Consider the following 15,742-nt stretch of genomic DNA (forward strand, 5'->3'; position numbering starts at 1 on the left):
AGGCAGCATTCCTGATCTGGGCACATTCTAAACCTTCTTTTAGAACTTTGTAGATTAATTCTGGATGATTGGATGTCAATTTCTTTGAGCCATTGTAAGTGGTCTGCTAAGATTGTAATATCCATGCCAGCATCTATTTTTTCTTTTGAAATATTTCACTACTACTTTGTAACTGACCACAATATCTGTTCTTTTTTAATCTTGGATTTCCATTAAAAAATGTTCACTTTTTTTTCTATTTTGCCTATTTCTTGAATTGCAGAGATTTTGTTGCTTGTGATTTATAAATGGTAGAATGACATTGTGGAGAGAATATGAGCTACTGACCTCAAAATTCCTAGTCTCTGACCTGTTCTAGTAGCCACCATATTCATGTGGCTGGTTCAGTTCAGTTTTTGGTCAATTGTAACCATGGGGATTCAGCAAAAGTAATGCCATTAAGCAACAAGGTTCAATAGTTAGATTCTCTCTTCTTGGAGATGGTCATTAACCAAATTTATATTTTGAATGTTACTTGGCAACTAATAGCCCAAGCCAGGATATCATCATACTGGCATGCTCTACTTCAATATCTGAGGAGTTGTGAAAAGTGCTAAAAAATTGTGTAATTATCTACACACAAATACCCACTTCTGGCCTTGTGCTGGAGGGAAGGTCATTGATGAAGCAGCTGAAGATGCCTGAATGTTGGATACTACCTGCAGGAATTCAAGCAGAGATGTCTCAGACCTGAGAACACAACCTCCATTAACCACAACCAAGAACAGTGACAAAGTTGGCCGAGTTAAAAAGGATACTGCTGCTGACAGGTGGTGAGGAAACTAATGAGAAGAAATCTGCTGCGGATGCATAAGTCTATTGTAGTTGTGTAGGAGTGACCACCGTTGAGTCCTTGTGGAGATGAAGCCGTATCTTCACATTGAGGACGCCCTTTATCGTGTGGCACTACCACTGTGATAAATGGTATGGCATTTTAAATGACCTAATAATTCAAAAATGGCACATATCTGATGCTGCTCCTGGCATGCTCTCACTGAATTCCTGAGTTTATGACAATGATGGACTGGGGTATTTGCCCTGAGATGACAGATTGTAGCTGAATACAATTCTTCTTCTACTGCTGGTGGGTATCCATGAGGTACTTTGAGCCATTTTTGAGTTATTAGGTCATTTAAAATGCCATACCATTTATCACAGTGGTAGTGCCACACGATAAAGGGCGTCCTCAACGTGAAGATATGGCTTCATCTCCACAAGGACTCAACGGTGGTCACTCCTACACAACTACAATAGACTTATGCATCCACAGCAGATTTCTTCTCATTAGTTTCCTCACCACCTGTCAGCAGCACTATCCTTTCTAACTCGACCAACTTCGTCACTGTTCTTGCTGTTGAGTCACTCTTCCCAATGGACACTGAAGCCTGCCAGTAGGTGTACATTTAGTGCTTCTGCCACCCTCCATACTTCTAATGTGAAAGAAGTCTGATTTATCCCAAGCTGAGCAAGACAGGAGGCGGTAATCAGCACGAGGTTTCTTTATCCATGTTCGACCAATGCCATGAGACTTCTGTGGTCCAGAGATAATACCAGTGTAATTCCCAGCCAAATGCATATCACTGGTAGTGGGCTAGGCCATTGCCAAAGATGGTGATTATGGAGTCTGCGACATTGTCTGCAAGGGATGATTAATTCCACGGTATGACTATATTGGCTATGTTTGACAAGTCTTTGACAGTTCTCCCAAGTTTGGCACTAACTCAATATATTAGTAAGGAGGAATCTGCAGTGTTATTTCCAGTACCTAAGTCAATGTTGCATGATTCATCTCATAGCATTTATTTTCTTAAACTTGAGAGGTTTGATATAACTTCCACTTTAGAAGACATTTAAGAATCAAATACATTTCTATGAGGCTGCATGTAGGTCAGAGTAAGTGAGGATGGCAGATTTCCTTCCCTAAAGGGCTTTAGTAAACTGTATGAGTTTTTACAGTATTTGTGATCACTATGAGACTAGTGTTTAATTCCAGATATGTGAACTGAATTCAAATTTCACCACATTAGCCTGGGCGTCTGGATTACTAGTGTATTACCACTATGCTATTTGCCTTCTGTTGTATGGAACATGTTTGAATTTATAATTATGGATGCTATAACAGGGCACTTACAAAATCTTAAAAGTCATGCAAGCATAGATTGAGGATTGGTTAGCTAACAGGGAACAAAGAATAGGCATAACTGTGACCAAGCTCAATTAGATTTAGGATCATTTAGGAATAGGGGAAGGCTGAGCAAGGAATAAAAGTGCTAAACTGGAAAAAGGTTATTTTTAGACAAACATATGATTTGACTGAAGTGGATTGGGAGCAGCTACTGTGTCAGTGGGAGGTGTTCTATAAGGCATACGTGAAGAGCGTGATGCAATACTCCCCATTTGCCTTGAGTGTGGCTCCAACAACACACAAGAAGATTAATACCACCCAGGGCAAAGCAGTCCACTTGATTGGCACCATAACCACAAACATCCATATTCCCCACCAATAACACTCAGTAGCAACAATGTATACTATCTAAAAGGCACACTGCAGAAATCCACCAAAAATCCTTAGACAGCACCTTACAGAGGCATGAACACAACCATCGAGAAGGACAACAGCTGCAAATATGTTGCAACTCACCATCTTGTCAGAGAGATACTGCTGTACCTTCACTGTCACTGGGTTAAACTTCTGGAATTCTCTCCCCAATGGTTTTGTGGGTTTACCCACAGCACATGGACTGCAGTGGTTCAATAAGGCAGCCAATCATGACTTTCAAGGGCAACTAAGGTTGGACAATAAATGCTGGCCTAGCCAATGATGCTTTCCTCCCATAAGCGAGTACAAACAAAAGCTGGCCATTTGCACCTCTGCATCTAGTGTCTGTAACCTGCAAATAATGTACATATTGGTGAATTTTAAAATAAAGGAAAAATCAATGCAGATTATGAATGAGTCAACTAGCACTGGCCCACATTATTTAGATTTGCAATACAAAAACTATCCAAAAAAAAGTGAAACACACGCATTAAAATCTCAGAACTGTTGCTGCATTGAAGGGGAGATTTGACTCATCCTGTGTGCACAAGCTTTTACAACGGGCATCATGAGCTCAATTTTAAAAAATTCAAAACATCAGATGGTTATAACACTTTATATTTTTGTTTCATTTGCATTTCTTTATTGTTCTTATTTGATCATTTTGATTTAGCAAGAATGTATATGTTGCTATATAAAATATAGATATGCTAAAATTTCCCACACAATAATTTGAGAAATGGCCGTTCATTTTCAAATTGACCCAACATTTCAATAAATGGAAAAATAATTATATATAGATAAATAGAGTGATCTACAGCTAACAAGAAATAGCCACATTTCCAAAAGTTGCAGTGTTGAGTGTAATGACCAGTAGCGAGGTGAGCTCTCACTTAATTCTGTGCAGAATTGAACCATCATTAGTTAAACAGTGGAACTATTTATTTCTTTTCAAATTGCACCTTAAGTCTGGGTCAATCAGAACAAGTCTGATTGTTTGCCGTACAAATAAAAGCTGACTCACTGACTCCACCCTTGATGTGGAGAGACGACTTAAATCCTGCTGGAATGAAATTAGAACATTTGAAAAAGAATCACTAACATCCGCAATTATGGAAATTAATTTAGCCATCCACTTAACAGCACATCTGGGGCTATTCAGAAAGCACATACGGCAAGAATAAACAGCAAATTAAAACTATTACTTATAACCTAGATTTTGATTAGACGCAACAACTATTAAAATCGACGTAAAGGAATTTGGGAAAAACAGACCAGAAAACCAAGACAAGAAGAAATTGATAAATAATGACCTCTCTACCAAATTACAAACGTAGAAATCCTCGCATTCAACATAACATTATCAATTAAAAATCTTTTAGCTGAGAAGGAATGGGGTGGGGTTGAACCGGGCGGAATGGGGAGGTGGTATTGGGTGACGGGCTGTAGTTTGGAGCGTTGCGGTAGGAAGGGGACTTGCAGACGAAGGGGGCGGTTTGTGTGGTGAGGGGCTGGTTCGGGGCTGGTGGAGAGCCTCGGGGGAGGGGCCCCGCTTGGGAGCGGAGCCGGGATGGGCCGCTGTCGCTGCTGTGTCCTGTCGTTTGGTGCGAGTGGCAGGTCGGCCGCTTCCCGGAGTGAAGCGTGTGACTCCTGGTAATGGCGCTGCGGGAGCCCGGCGGCAAGCCCAGCTCGACAGCAGTGCAAGCGGCCGCAGCCCAACCCCCGGGAAAACCTGCGGCTGAGCGCCACCCGCCTCCGCCCCCGCCCCCGGCCGGGATCGAGCACCGGGGCCGGGCGCCATGGAGACACTGAGCGGCACCAAGGAGATTGAGTGGAGCGGCGTGTCGAGGCCGCTGGACCTGCTGGTCAGCACCTACCGGTTACCGCAGCTCGTCAGGCTGGAGAGCGGTGAGGAAGCTCAGCGTCCGGGCCGGGGTCTGGGTAAAGGGGAAGGCTGAGTCCCCAGCCGAGGTCAGGGGCCGGTTGGATCAGTCCCTGAGGCCACGGTCTCGAAACGTCAAGCACAGTCATTAAAACTTATATCAAATATCTGCAAAAAGATCGGGAATGGGATTTGTGTAGATCTTCTCAGCGCTCGTTGCGCAGTTTTCAAATGGCCAGTATTGAGAATAATAAATAGAAGCAGCAATTTCAAAGTCTATTTACGTGAAAGTTGGATCGATATCTAAACTTTTATATTTGTTCGAATTTGTGTCTGGAAACATCGTACTGTAGTTGTAAAGGTTGATACACGATAGGGAGGATTTGAGCTGATTTAGTTTAGAAGGCAGCGTATTTACGTGTTTCGTTTTAAAATTCTGTGTAGAGACATAATTTATCTTTTAGTAGGCTTTGTGGTCAGCTGTGTGTTCCTGGAAGTCATGAGAAAGTTTTGTAGAATGTTGTCAAACTACGGTCATATATACAAATACTTTAAAAGTTGTAAATTTTGTAGCCGCAGTTGGTCTGCCGAATGGCCTGAGCAAGATATAACCCGCAGGATATTTGGTAACTGAACCAAATACTAGTTTTCTAATAAATCAGTGTACTGCAGTCCAAAGGTGAAAGACAGTGTGCCGGAAGTAGACGTTGTTTCCGTATTCTGTAGATTTTTTTTTGCTCTCTGCCGTATTGTTTGTGGATGATATACAATATTATAACACGTCCCACCTAACTCTGCAGTTCTAAAGTGAATTTGGTTATAAAGGAATCCTCTTGAATAAACAGTGTGATAGTTGATAGGGCTTTATCCCTTGAGTCAATCCAAGTTCAGGAAATTTGAAGATTGGAGTAGTAAGGCGTTTCTCTATGTCTCTTAATTGAGAGTAAAATCAGTGTATTATGTAGGAAACAATTATCTTGTCAAGTGCTGTTACTGTGCTAGAATCAACGAACATCAAAATTATATTAGCCATTAACATGTTTTAGTGTTAAATTTATTATTTATTTTTATTTATTCCATCTTTGACTCTGAGAGTGAATGATTTTCTGTTCCACTTGAGCCAAAAGTCTAAAATTCTAAAGAAGGGTTAAAAATACTCAAAACTAAAACTCAATCCTAACTTGTGACTAAAATCTGAGAAACAATGACAGTGATGTAAATACATTTTGATAGTTTTGCATTTGATATTCTTAGCAAGTAGAAACAATAGAGTATTGTGGATGATATAGATGTGAAATAGAGTTCTGGAGAAATTTAAGTTGAACAGCATCTGTGGAGAGAGTTGAACAGACAATATTATTTCTGACATTATAGTTATCTTAAATATGCGATACTGTATTAATGTGTTAAAGTTCCTAGAATCGCATAATAGCAATGGAAGTTCACTTATTCGGTTTGTATTAGTTAGTGGCCTAAGTAAGGTATGCAGATAATAAATCTCACAGGCTTGGAGTTATACGTGACTGTGTAAGTGGAATGGATTAGTTTAGAATGGCATCGTGTTCTGAAGGACAAAGTGGGCTGAATGCCTGCTCTTGTGTTTTATTGGATTTGAAATTCTTCTCAGATGCTGCCAGGTCTGCTGAGTTTCTCCAGCACTTTGTTTGTTAACTAGATATCTCAATTCAGCCTTAAATATGAAACACAATCCCCAACTCCTTGTCATATTTTTAGAATACTTTTCATTGCAAAAAGGATTATGGATAATTTACCCCAGAAGTGAACTAGTTGCTTTTGATGACTCTTGTTTCAGCAAGATGAGCTGGAAAAGCGTATAAGTATTCTTGTAAACCAAAGGTTATTAAAAAAAATCGAGAAATGTAATTCAAGTAGCTCAACTTGCTGAAAGCTTTTCTTGGTGCAAAAACAATGAGGGCATTTGTACTAGAATTTCTATGCAGCCTTTTTAAGGCCTAATGGATTTTTAAAAACATTTTTTGACAAATGTATTTTCAAAAAGTGTAGCAACCAGCTCACTATCTGCAAAAAGATTGATCTCTGATTTGAAGCCAAAAATTAATAAGCCGGGCAGCATAAAACTAGAATAATTAATGATTTTAGGTATACGTATGTTTTGTAATCAATTTAAACTTATTTTGAATAGTTTATATAGGGGGATGTTTTTATATTTTGGCAGTCCATTCAGAATGTTTTTAGAACCGAATCAGTGATTTCTGTGAATCTTGTGGGTGTTTCTCTAAATGTTATAGTTTGCATCCGAGTCCAGTTTTTGATCTGGAAAAGTATTGTCTTGGTTGTTTCTGACACCAGCTCTGTAGTTTTATATAGACTAATACAAAGTATTGTTGATGAACTGACTTGATTTTGTGGGACATTCATCTTTTCCAATTCTATAAAAATGAATAGATAAATGTGTAACTGTACAGGAGTAATAGTTACATGAGATTTAGAATTATTGTTGGAGTGATGAGCTCAAGATCTGGGGATTGCAGATTTGGAATAATGATCAAGACTGCAGTATTGTCATTATACAGATGTCAATATTGTGTAGTATTATTAAATATAGTTTGATGTTTGACGGAGTCTTGAGTATTGATACGATAAAGTATAGAGGAAAGTGTATTTTCAAAAGAAAAATAGTTTTCAAGTACTTGTTTTTTTTTGCTTGAGCCAGGACCCAAAAGGAGGATGATTTCTCTAAATAGAAATAATAGAAAAATAGAAAACAAATCAATGACTTGCATTGAATTGGTTCGATTATGCGATTTAACCTCTTCGCTGAAATTGCTAGCATCTTTTTTCTAGGAGTAAATTCCAACTTCCATGATAAACTGTGCTACAGTAATTTACAGGGAAGGCCCCTGTAGTTGTGCATATCTTTCATAGAATACCTGTGTTAGTTAGTAACTTTCTTCTTTGCTAAACCATTGAGCAAAGTAGTATGTTTATTTGAAATTTTTTAATACTCTTGGTTAAATATGTCTAAGCCAATTTGCATAGTTCAGTAGTTAGAACTTGTTTTAAGTCTGAGGTTAACTCAGTAGCTGGTCATAGGTTGATCTAATCATGTTTAAATGTGTTTGGTCATGCTTTATTTTGTGAGTTATCAAATATTTGCAGAGAATATCATTATTCAAAGTTGCCAAAATCTTTCATGAAAAGCTTCAAATGGAATTCATTAAGAAAATTTGAGCACTTCACTTCATGTGCCTTGGACTTGGGTTGCGCAATTAATATTCAAGATGATTCAAATGTTTGTTTGGAAGGCACTTAGTTGTTTTGGTAATATGAAAGATGTTTGAAATGATTTAGGACTTCTGCTTGCTTTTGCACAGAATTAGATGATGACAAAACAACTAGTGTAGCCCTGAAGTGAACTGCATTAAAAGCATGTTTTGGGGTAGATTGGGCAGAGGTAGTAACCCTGCCTCTGAGATGGATCTTGATTCAAGTCCCTTCTGTACTAGAGGTGTGTAAATAATATCTTGGAGCAAGTTGATTAGAAGGTATATTAAGTGTGTTAGGCCTTTGTGATTAGTCAGTAGCAATCACTGTGGGCCTTAATAAACAATATAAAATTAATTAACTGCAGTTATTTGGAATATTTGTACATTATCCCTATGTGGTGCAATCCTTCTTTAGGGCAATTAGGAATGGACACTAAATGTTGGCCCAACCAATGATGCCCACATCTAGTGAAAGAATTTTAAAAATTCACAGCTAAGATGAATTAATTTTTTTATGTTGGTCACTATAATGTAAGAAAACATATCATTTCAACATGTTACTGGATTATAAAGATAATGGTAACAATGTTGGTTATATACTTCTAAGAAGTGCTGATATGAGCTATTGTATTTAGTGTTTAATTTTGTGTTCGTCAAATAACTTGAATGATAGCAAGCACTTGTTAAAAATAGTGTCCATATCTATTTGAATTCTATTCAGTCAGAGCATCATCTTGGCTGTTTAATATTGCATTGCACAATATGTAATAAGTTTTGCAAATTGAACGTTATGTAGGAATGGAGCTAGGCCATTAAGTCTGTTGACTTCTTCTGCTATTTACTTAGATTATGGCAAGTGAATGCATTAGTTTTGATTGCATATCTTTGACCTATTTAGCTGATGAAAATTTCAGTTGAGCCACAATCCTGACTTGGAAACATATTAAGATAACAGGGCGTGAAGCTGGATGGTCCCAACCCGAAACGTCAAAGCTTTCCTGCTCCCCTAATGCTGCTTGGCCTGCTGTGTTCATCCAGCTTCACACCCTGTTATCTCAGATTCTCCAGCATCAGCAGTTCCTACTATCTGTTGGAAATATATTGCCTTTCCTCCAATCTTGCTGGGGCAGAATCCTGGTACTTCATTCTCAATTGCATTGTGGGTTTACCTGCAGCAAATGTACTACAGCAGTTCAAGAAAGCAGCTCATTGCTACTTTGTCAAGAGCAACTAGTGATGGCTAATAAATCCTGGCTCAGTCAGATGTGCCCATATCCTAAGAATGGATTAAAAAATGTCCAGAAACTCCAAACAAAGTGTTCTAAATTTCCACTGCTCCTAATGAACGTGTTTTTAACCTTGAAATATCCAGTGTTCCCCACTTTTTGTTTGAGAATTTTCCATCAAGGCAACAGCGGCCCAAATTTTTCAATGGCCAGATAATTATTTCTGAAGCATAGATAGGAGGGGCATGTGGGAACCCCACAGAATCTCCAAAGTAACAGACTGTGAAGGAATTGCCTGGGAATTTATCTTCAAGTAGACAATTTTCCTGCACCTGGAACGTTTCAAAAAGGTGAATTAGTATTGGAGAATTCAGAGGGTTCAGCTAGAGTTAGGAAGTTACTCAGTTTAGATTACTAAATACCTAGTCTAACTTTTGAGTGGTTATTTAACTGACCCCCTCCCCCCACAACTTGTGACATACAATAACATGATAAGATATAGGAGCATACATTCAATTTTTTTACGTCACCCCCACCCTGGCCATTTCCAGGCCCCAAACCAGCTCCTGTCAGTCCTGATATTTCCAATCCATCCCAATTTACGCTAAACACACCATCATTTACATTGTCCTTTTGCTGCCTTATGCCCTGGCACTATGTACCCTACCCATGACACGCTACTTACCTGGCATCCTAACCTCCACGTTTAGAATGAGTGTTTACTCTTTCACAGAAGCTGTGAAAATGGCTGACCTTTAAATTACAAATTATAGCAACTGACTGATGTGGATCCAAACTCGAAATTTCAAATTTTAGACAGCAGTCCTCGAATGCTGTCTGACCTGCTGTGGTCCTCCATCTCCATGTTTTATTGACCGCTAAAATGGCATTGCGGTTTGCCTTCACCTGGCCGTTCTGCACTCTGTAAGAACTGTCAGAATGAAAGCAAGGCTCTGCGTTTCTGAAGGAGCCCTGATTAAAATCCCCTGTCGGAAATATTGCAGTACTTTTGCACTGTATGGCAGTCTGCTTGTGATTGTCGTTTCCCCAAATCTGTTCCAGCTTCTCAATATCTACTGTTGAATCTTTGTATGATTTTTATAAACTTGCATTAGATAACTCCTTAAACTTCTAAATTTGTGGGAAAGTTTTTACACAAGTATACGGAAGGTACTGGAAAGCTAGAATATAGAAATAGTTGAAATACTCAACTGATCTAGTGTCTTCTGGGAGTGAAAAACAATTAATGTTTCCCATCCAGAATGACTGTTCAGAACTGAAGGAACGTAGAGATGTAACAAAAACATAAATCACTGGAGAAATTCAGCATGTCAGCAGCATCTATGGAGAGAAAGCAAAGCATTTGAGTCCAGTGACCCTTTTCTTGTTATGTAATGTGCTTTATGGCGTTTGAAATAGGAAGCATTGAAGAACATAAAGGAAGGTCGGGAATAGAGTAAAAGGTGGGAGAAATGAAATGACAAAGATGTCATGGAACGTTGTTTAGAAACAAAGAATTTGTTCAAAGTGGCAGCGTAATGAATAGTTTTATCTGAAGGAGTTAGTCTGAATAATGCATGTTTATTGAGTAACCGGGATGGAAATATCAAGTGTAAATGTAATTACAATAAGAGACTTGTATATTTAAATATATTGACCTGATTTTGACACATATTTACTCAGACTAGAATGGGCACACCTTTAGCTGATTTTTCTTTTGCAATTCTTGCCTGAGTCCTCCAGGGCAAATGGAGATTTAGTTGTAAATTTCTGATGCAAATCTCAACTTGAGAGTTTTAAAATCATTACTTATGAATTTCAGTTTCCTCTTGTTAAAATGAGATTATAGAATGAATGATGTATGAATACATATAATTCAAATAAACTCGGACTTAAATGCAAGAGTCACCAAAAAAAGTCAATAGGTGATATGGTCAAGCAGTTTCTAAAAATACTTGAATGTGGAACAAGGTGTATTTGAGGAAATTAGAAGGATATATTTATGGAACAGCTGAACAAGTGCAAGAGGGGTTAAAGGGAGCAGAAAGATTATACAAATGAACTAGATGGAGAGTAGTGGCAGGGAGCTCTTGTAGAACATACACATGGCATAAATAGTTTAGACTGGTCTATTTCTGTGGTAAATTCTTTCAGTTTTTCTTAGTTCAAATTGTTGGTTTATTCACTAGGATGGATGATGTCATTTAAAGAATCTTCCATTACAAACAAGCTCATGCAGTTTATTTGGTACCTATAATAATACATTTTTCTTATAGGGGAAACTGTGGAAGGGATTCGTGAAAATGATTTGGTTTTACTTCATTCCTGCCGACAATGGACAACTATTACTGCGCACAGTTTGGAAGAAGGTCACTATGTGATAGGACCAAAAATAGAGATTCCTGTTCATTATGGTGGTAAGACTTGGATAAATACATTACTTTCACCAGAAAGGCTAATCTTTTTGGCTATAATATCATAAATAGGAGCATGTGTTTTTAATGTTGATGATGAAAAGATCAGGCTTATTTCTTTAAATGAGCAAAATCAAAATCTTAGATTTATTGCTGTGCTTGTGTATGGGCTGTCAAGATGTTGCCTAAAAAAGAAATTTTGAATTGTAAACTAAGTTCCTAGAGCCAGCATTGTAGTTACCTTATTCATTTCCTTAAAACTTTTTAAAGAAAGTTAGTATAATTTGTGTTCTTGAAGGTGAGAAATACAACTTCTTGGAAATTGTACATTTCTATTGCTGTCACCCATCGTGGTATTGTTGAGTACTTTGTTATTTTTTTTTCTGCATTAGATTTCCCCCTCTCCCTTTCACACGCAGGTGCACACATACCTACCCACCCCTGCTAGTGAGCAGTTCTGAATGCATTAATGCAACTTCTGTATTTCCTACAGCAATCAAATTAGGGTGCAAGTTATTTTGAGAGTTAATGCATTGTAGCATTGATTTTAACGTTATGATATTTGCTACTAAGATTATCTGCTGAGTTCTAGGACAGTGGTGAATACTGTATTTGTTGAATTATGTTTGTTGCACCTTACAGATTGGCCTGTTGCCTTGTGGTTACATATGTATTAAATTTTAATGAACTCTTTTATTGGAATATCTTATTTTATAGGAGCATTTGTTTCCTCGATTATTTGGAACTGCCGTGACAGTAATTAAAATATCACAGTTGTGTACAGTGTTGTGCTATTGTGATAATAAATTGTTTTGTATCCTGTTCTGGGATAATTAAAAGCTGCCAACAGTTAACAAGGTTATGGCAGTGATGAATTTATTTTACTGGACTAGTAAGTAATGCAGGCGTTTAGACTTATGATTCAAAGACTCACATTTCCACCAGAACAGCTGGGATATTTAAATGTAGATCACTGAATAAAGCTAATGTTGTTGATACTGACCATGATAAAGAAATTTGATTCACCCATGGCCTTTTGAGAAGGAAATATACCTATCCTTACTTGGACTATGTGACTCCAGGCCCGCAGCAATGTGGTCAGCTCCTAACGGTCAAATGAATTGACTGAATTGCCATGCCATCTTGGTAGTATCTCTAGGGATGGGCATTAAATACTGACTATGCCAGCACTGCTTATACCCTGTGAATAAATTAGTAAGAAAAACATTGTGCTTTAAAAATGAGATGAAAACATTATTTGATCTATGAGTAATATGATTTGTCTTACTGAAAATCTTTCAATGTTGCAAACTTGATCTGTATTACAACACCTGTTGACATCATCCCCAGCTTTATTCTGAGAATTGGTAAATAACAAATTTGTTTGGAGGACTAAACATGCTGCTCGGAGTCAAATTAATATTTCAGAACTATGTCTTTATGAGTTATTCTCACTGTGGATATTTTAAATGTAATCCTGTACATTGCTAACTAATGGTTTTGTTTTAAGATATCTATTTGCTGCCTTCTTTTGATTTGAGGATGCTTCTACTCTTGTGGGTCCCTGCCATGGGCATTCATGTGACTGAACAGGCTAATTCTTGACATACACTTTTGAGCACACAGGACAGGATGTCTCACAGAGTATGAGATCCAGCATACAGGGTTTACTTCCTTTCTTTCTTGGCCACGCTTTGCATTACAGTTAAGATATAATGATATGTGATTCAAAATGTGATACAGCTTGAGGGCTGTGTTGGATGCCACTTTGAAATATTGGTAGCAAGCTCCTCCCATCATTAATGTCAATTTTACCACTTCTTTTGGAGTTTAATTTGAAGCATTTTCTTTGTCCTCCTGAGACATTGATCACCTGAGAGTTAACAAAACAAGACTTTGCTGTGTTGAATTTTTTTGGACTTTCGGACAGCCTCTGGTCCATCAAAGTTGATCTTGTAAGAATTTTGCCTCAAACCTGTGGATCCAGCTTTTAGAGGTACACTAATGTTTGTTCAACAACCTTCCTGTTGATCCCAGTGGAGGCAATCCCTTTGGAAATTCTCAACCTCTCTTATGTGTTGCTGACACAGCCCAATTTTTGCTGTGCTATAGGAGTATTGGGATGGCAACCGCTCTGTACAATTGGATGTTTGATGACTGATAGAGGTCTTTGTCAAAACACTTACTGACACATTTGATCTGGTGTTTGATCTCTTCACCAATAGTAGCCTTTTGAGAGAGCTGACTGTTCACGTATGAGAAGTGAACAGTATGTTCTAGAATGTTGTCTTTGACGTGTATGGGAGGTGGAATATTTGACAGATCATGTAAGTTGATATGACTTCTTTTGGCAGAATTCAGGGTCAGGCTAAGTTGTTCTTGCATGCAGAATTGAAGGGATCACCAAGAGCGCGCTTATCTGCAACGGAGTGGTCAATGACACTGCAGTGCTGTACAAAGTCAGAAGTCAGACAGCATCAGGTTATTGTCCAACAGTTTTATTTGAAATCACCAAGCTTTCGGAGTGTTGCGCCTTCATGAGATAAAGTAAGAGAGGAGCATGCAGGCACAGAATTTATAGGCAGAGGGATCAAAAGATCTTACTAATAGTGAGAGTGGTCAGGCCAAATAATGGGTCACTGCAGGTGATCAAGAATGTTTCATGGTGTGAATAAGGTGTCAACAGCTGAATAACAAGTGAAGGAATGAACAACAATCCGATTAAATGAGGCAGAGAAATAATTTAAAATAATGTTGTGTTGGAGACAAACCAAATGACTGGAATAACATGATAGGTGTAAGAGTTGCATGCGAAGGATCTAACCAGAGTAACAAGTAGTCCAAAACTGTACAAACTAATTAAGGTAGAGAAATCTTAACAATTTATCAAGATAGTGGTATCAAAAAAGGACTAAGGAAGATTTTACAGATATAGAATTGTGTGGTAGAGTCACATGTAGCACAACATGATCACGGTTGAGGCCATCTTTGTGGATTTAGATCATGAATACCTGTGGTGGCCAGTTTGGCACAGAGACAACTGAAATCAGATTTTACAATTAGCACTTAATTTGGAGCCAGAAACCATTTGGTCTTTGAATTAAATAGTCACTCAGATTTTAAATGTTATAGGCTACCTACAGACATGCTTGACCATAGTCTGAATTTTGAAGGCATCTGTTTCAGGCCCCCCATTCAAGACAGTTGCAGTCATGTTGTCATAACGCTGTTGCACCATTATGAAGAAATTTCTTGGGTGTCAAAACCTTAAGAACTCAATCCACAAAGGTCCTCTGATTTGCTTGCATTGATAAATGAGTTTAATATTTTCTTTACAACAAAGAACCATGTTAGCGATTCCTTTTAAAAGGCTTAAATCCACACTTTGGCAGAGGGGATCTTCCCAGAGAGACACAAAGTCAATAATTCAGGAGTATGTGCTTGCTATTTCCCTGCTTTGGACAGACGTGAAATACGGAGATAAAAAGAGTTCTAAAAATTATCTCCCTTCTTGGAACTAGGTGTAAGTGTCACATTCCTGAAATTAGAGAGTGGTGTTCTTTTTCTTCTTTGATCAATATTATGATAGCATGGAGTCCATTTGACCTTGGTCTTTAGACAGGCCTGGTGACTTCAAAAGGCCTGTACAAGTCATAATGGCCAAAATAATATTGGCTATTTCAGGCTTTCTCTTTGCACCATGTATTCTTTATCTTCCAGACTTGTCTTTGGGAGTTGGTGTTGGGGTGTGACGTTAATGATGTTGTCAAATAGAGTTAAGCAATTTGGGGATTGCGGGGGGGTGTGGCGGCAGCCATGTGTATGAGGGATGTGATTCCACGTGAGAGGGTGCAGAGGAGATTTATCAGGATGTTGCTTGAGCTGGAGAGTTTTGCACAATGACGAATGGGGTGGTTTTCCTTAGAGCAGTGGAAACTGAAATGGACATGGTTGACATAAATTAACGTAGGCAAGAAAGAACTTTTCCCTTTGGAGGAATCTATGACCAGGGGCATAGATTTAAAGTAAAGAGCAGGAGGTTTAGAGGGGATGAGAGGAAATTTCTTTTTCATCCTGAGGGTGGTAGGAATTCTTAATGGGAATTCACTGTTAGAAAGGAAAATGGAGACAGAAACCCTCAACATTTAAATATTCAGATGGATACTTGCAATGCCAAGGCATGCAAGGATGTCGACCAAGTGTGGGGAAAATGGGGTTTGAATCGTTAGGTACAAAATCAGAAATTGCTAACAAAACACAGTAGGTCTGGCAGCGTCTGTGGAGAGAAAGCAGAGGTAACACTTCAGGTCTAGTGATCCTTCTTTAGGACCTATGACTCTCCCTGAAGAAGGGTCACTGGGCCTGAAACATTAACTCTATTTCCACTCTTCAGA

The 15,742-nt window shown here is 38.4% G+C and overlaps 1 protein-coding gene across 2 annotated transcripts in view; it reads left to right on the top strand.

Moving 5' to 3' along the window:
* The first annotated feature begins 4,082 nt into the window (after positions 1–4,082).
* The window catches only part of garem (GRB2 associated, regulator of MAPK1), a 100,258-nt gene continuing 88,598 nt past the window's right edge, over positions 4,083–15,742 (top strand). For both annotated transcript variants that reach the window (XM_048528701.2, XM_048528699.2), the window contains exons 1-2: positions 4,083–4,486; positions 11,211–11,351. In XM_048528701.2, the coding sequence (XP_048384658.1) occupies positions 4,378–4,486; positions 11,211–11,351 (250 nt within the window). In that variant the 5' untranslated portion in view covers positions 4,083–4,377. The remainder of the gene's footprint in view (positions 4,487–11,210; positions 11,352–15,742) is intronic.

Source organism: Stegostoma tigrinum, chromosome 5 (assembly GCF_030684315.1).
Source record: "Stegostoma tigrinum isolate sSteTig4 chromosome 5, sSteTig4.hap1, whole genome shotgun sequence".
Classification (NCBI taxonomy): Eukaryota; Metazoa; Chordata; class Chondrichthyes; order Orectolobiformes; family Stegostomatidae; genus Stegostoma; species Stegostoma tigrinum.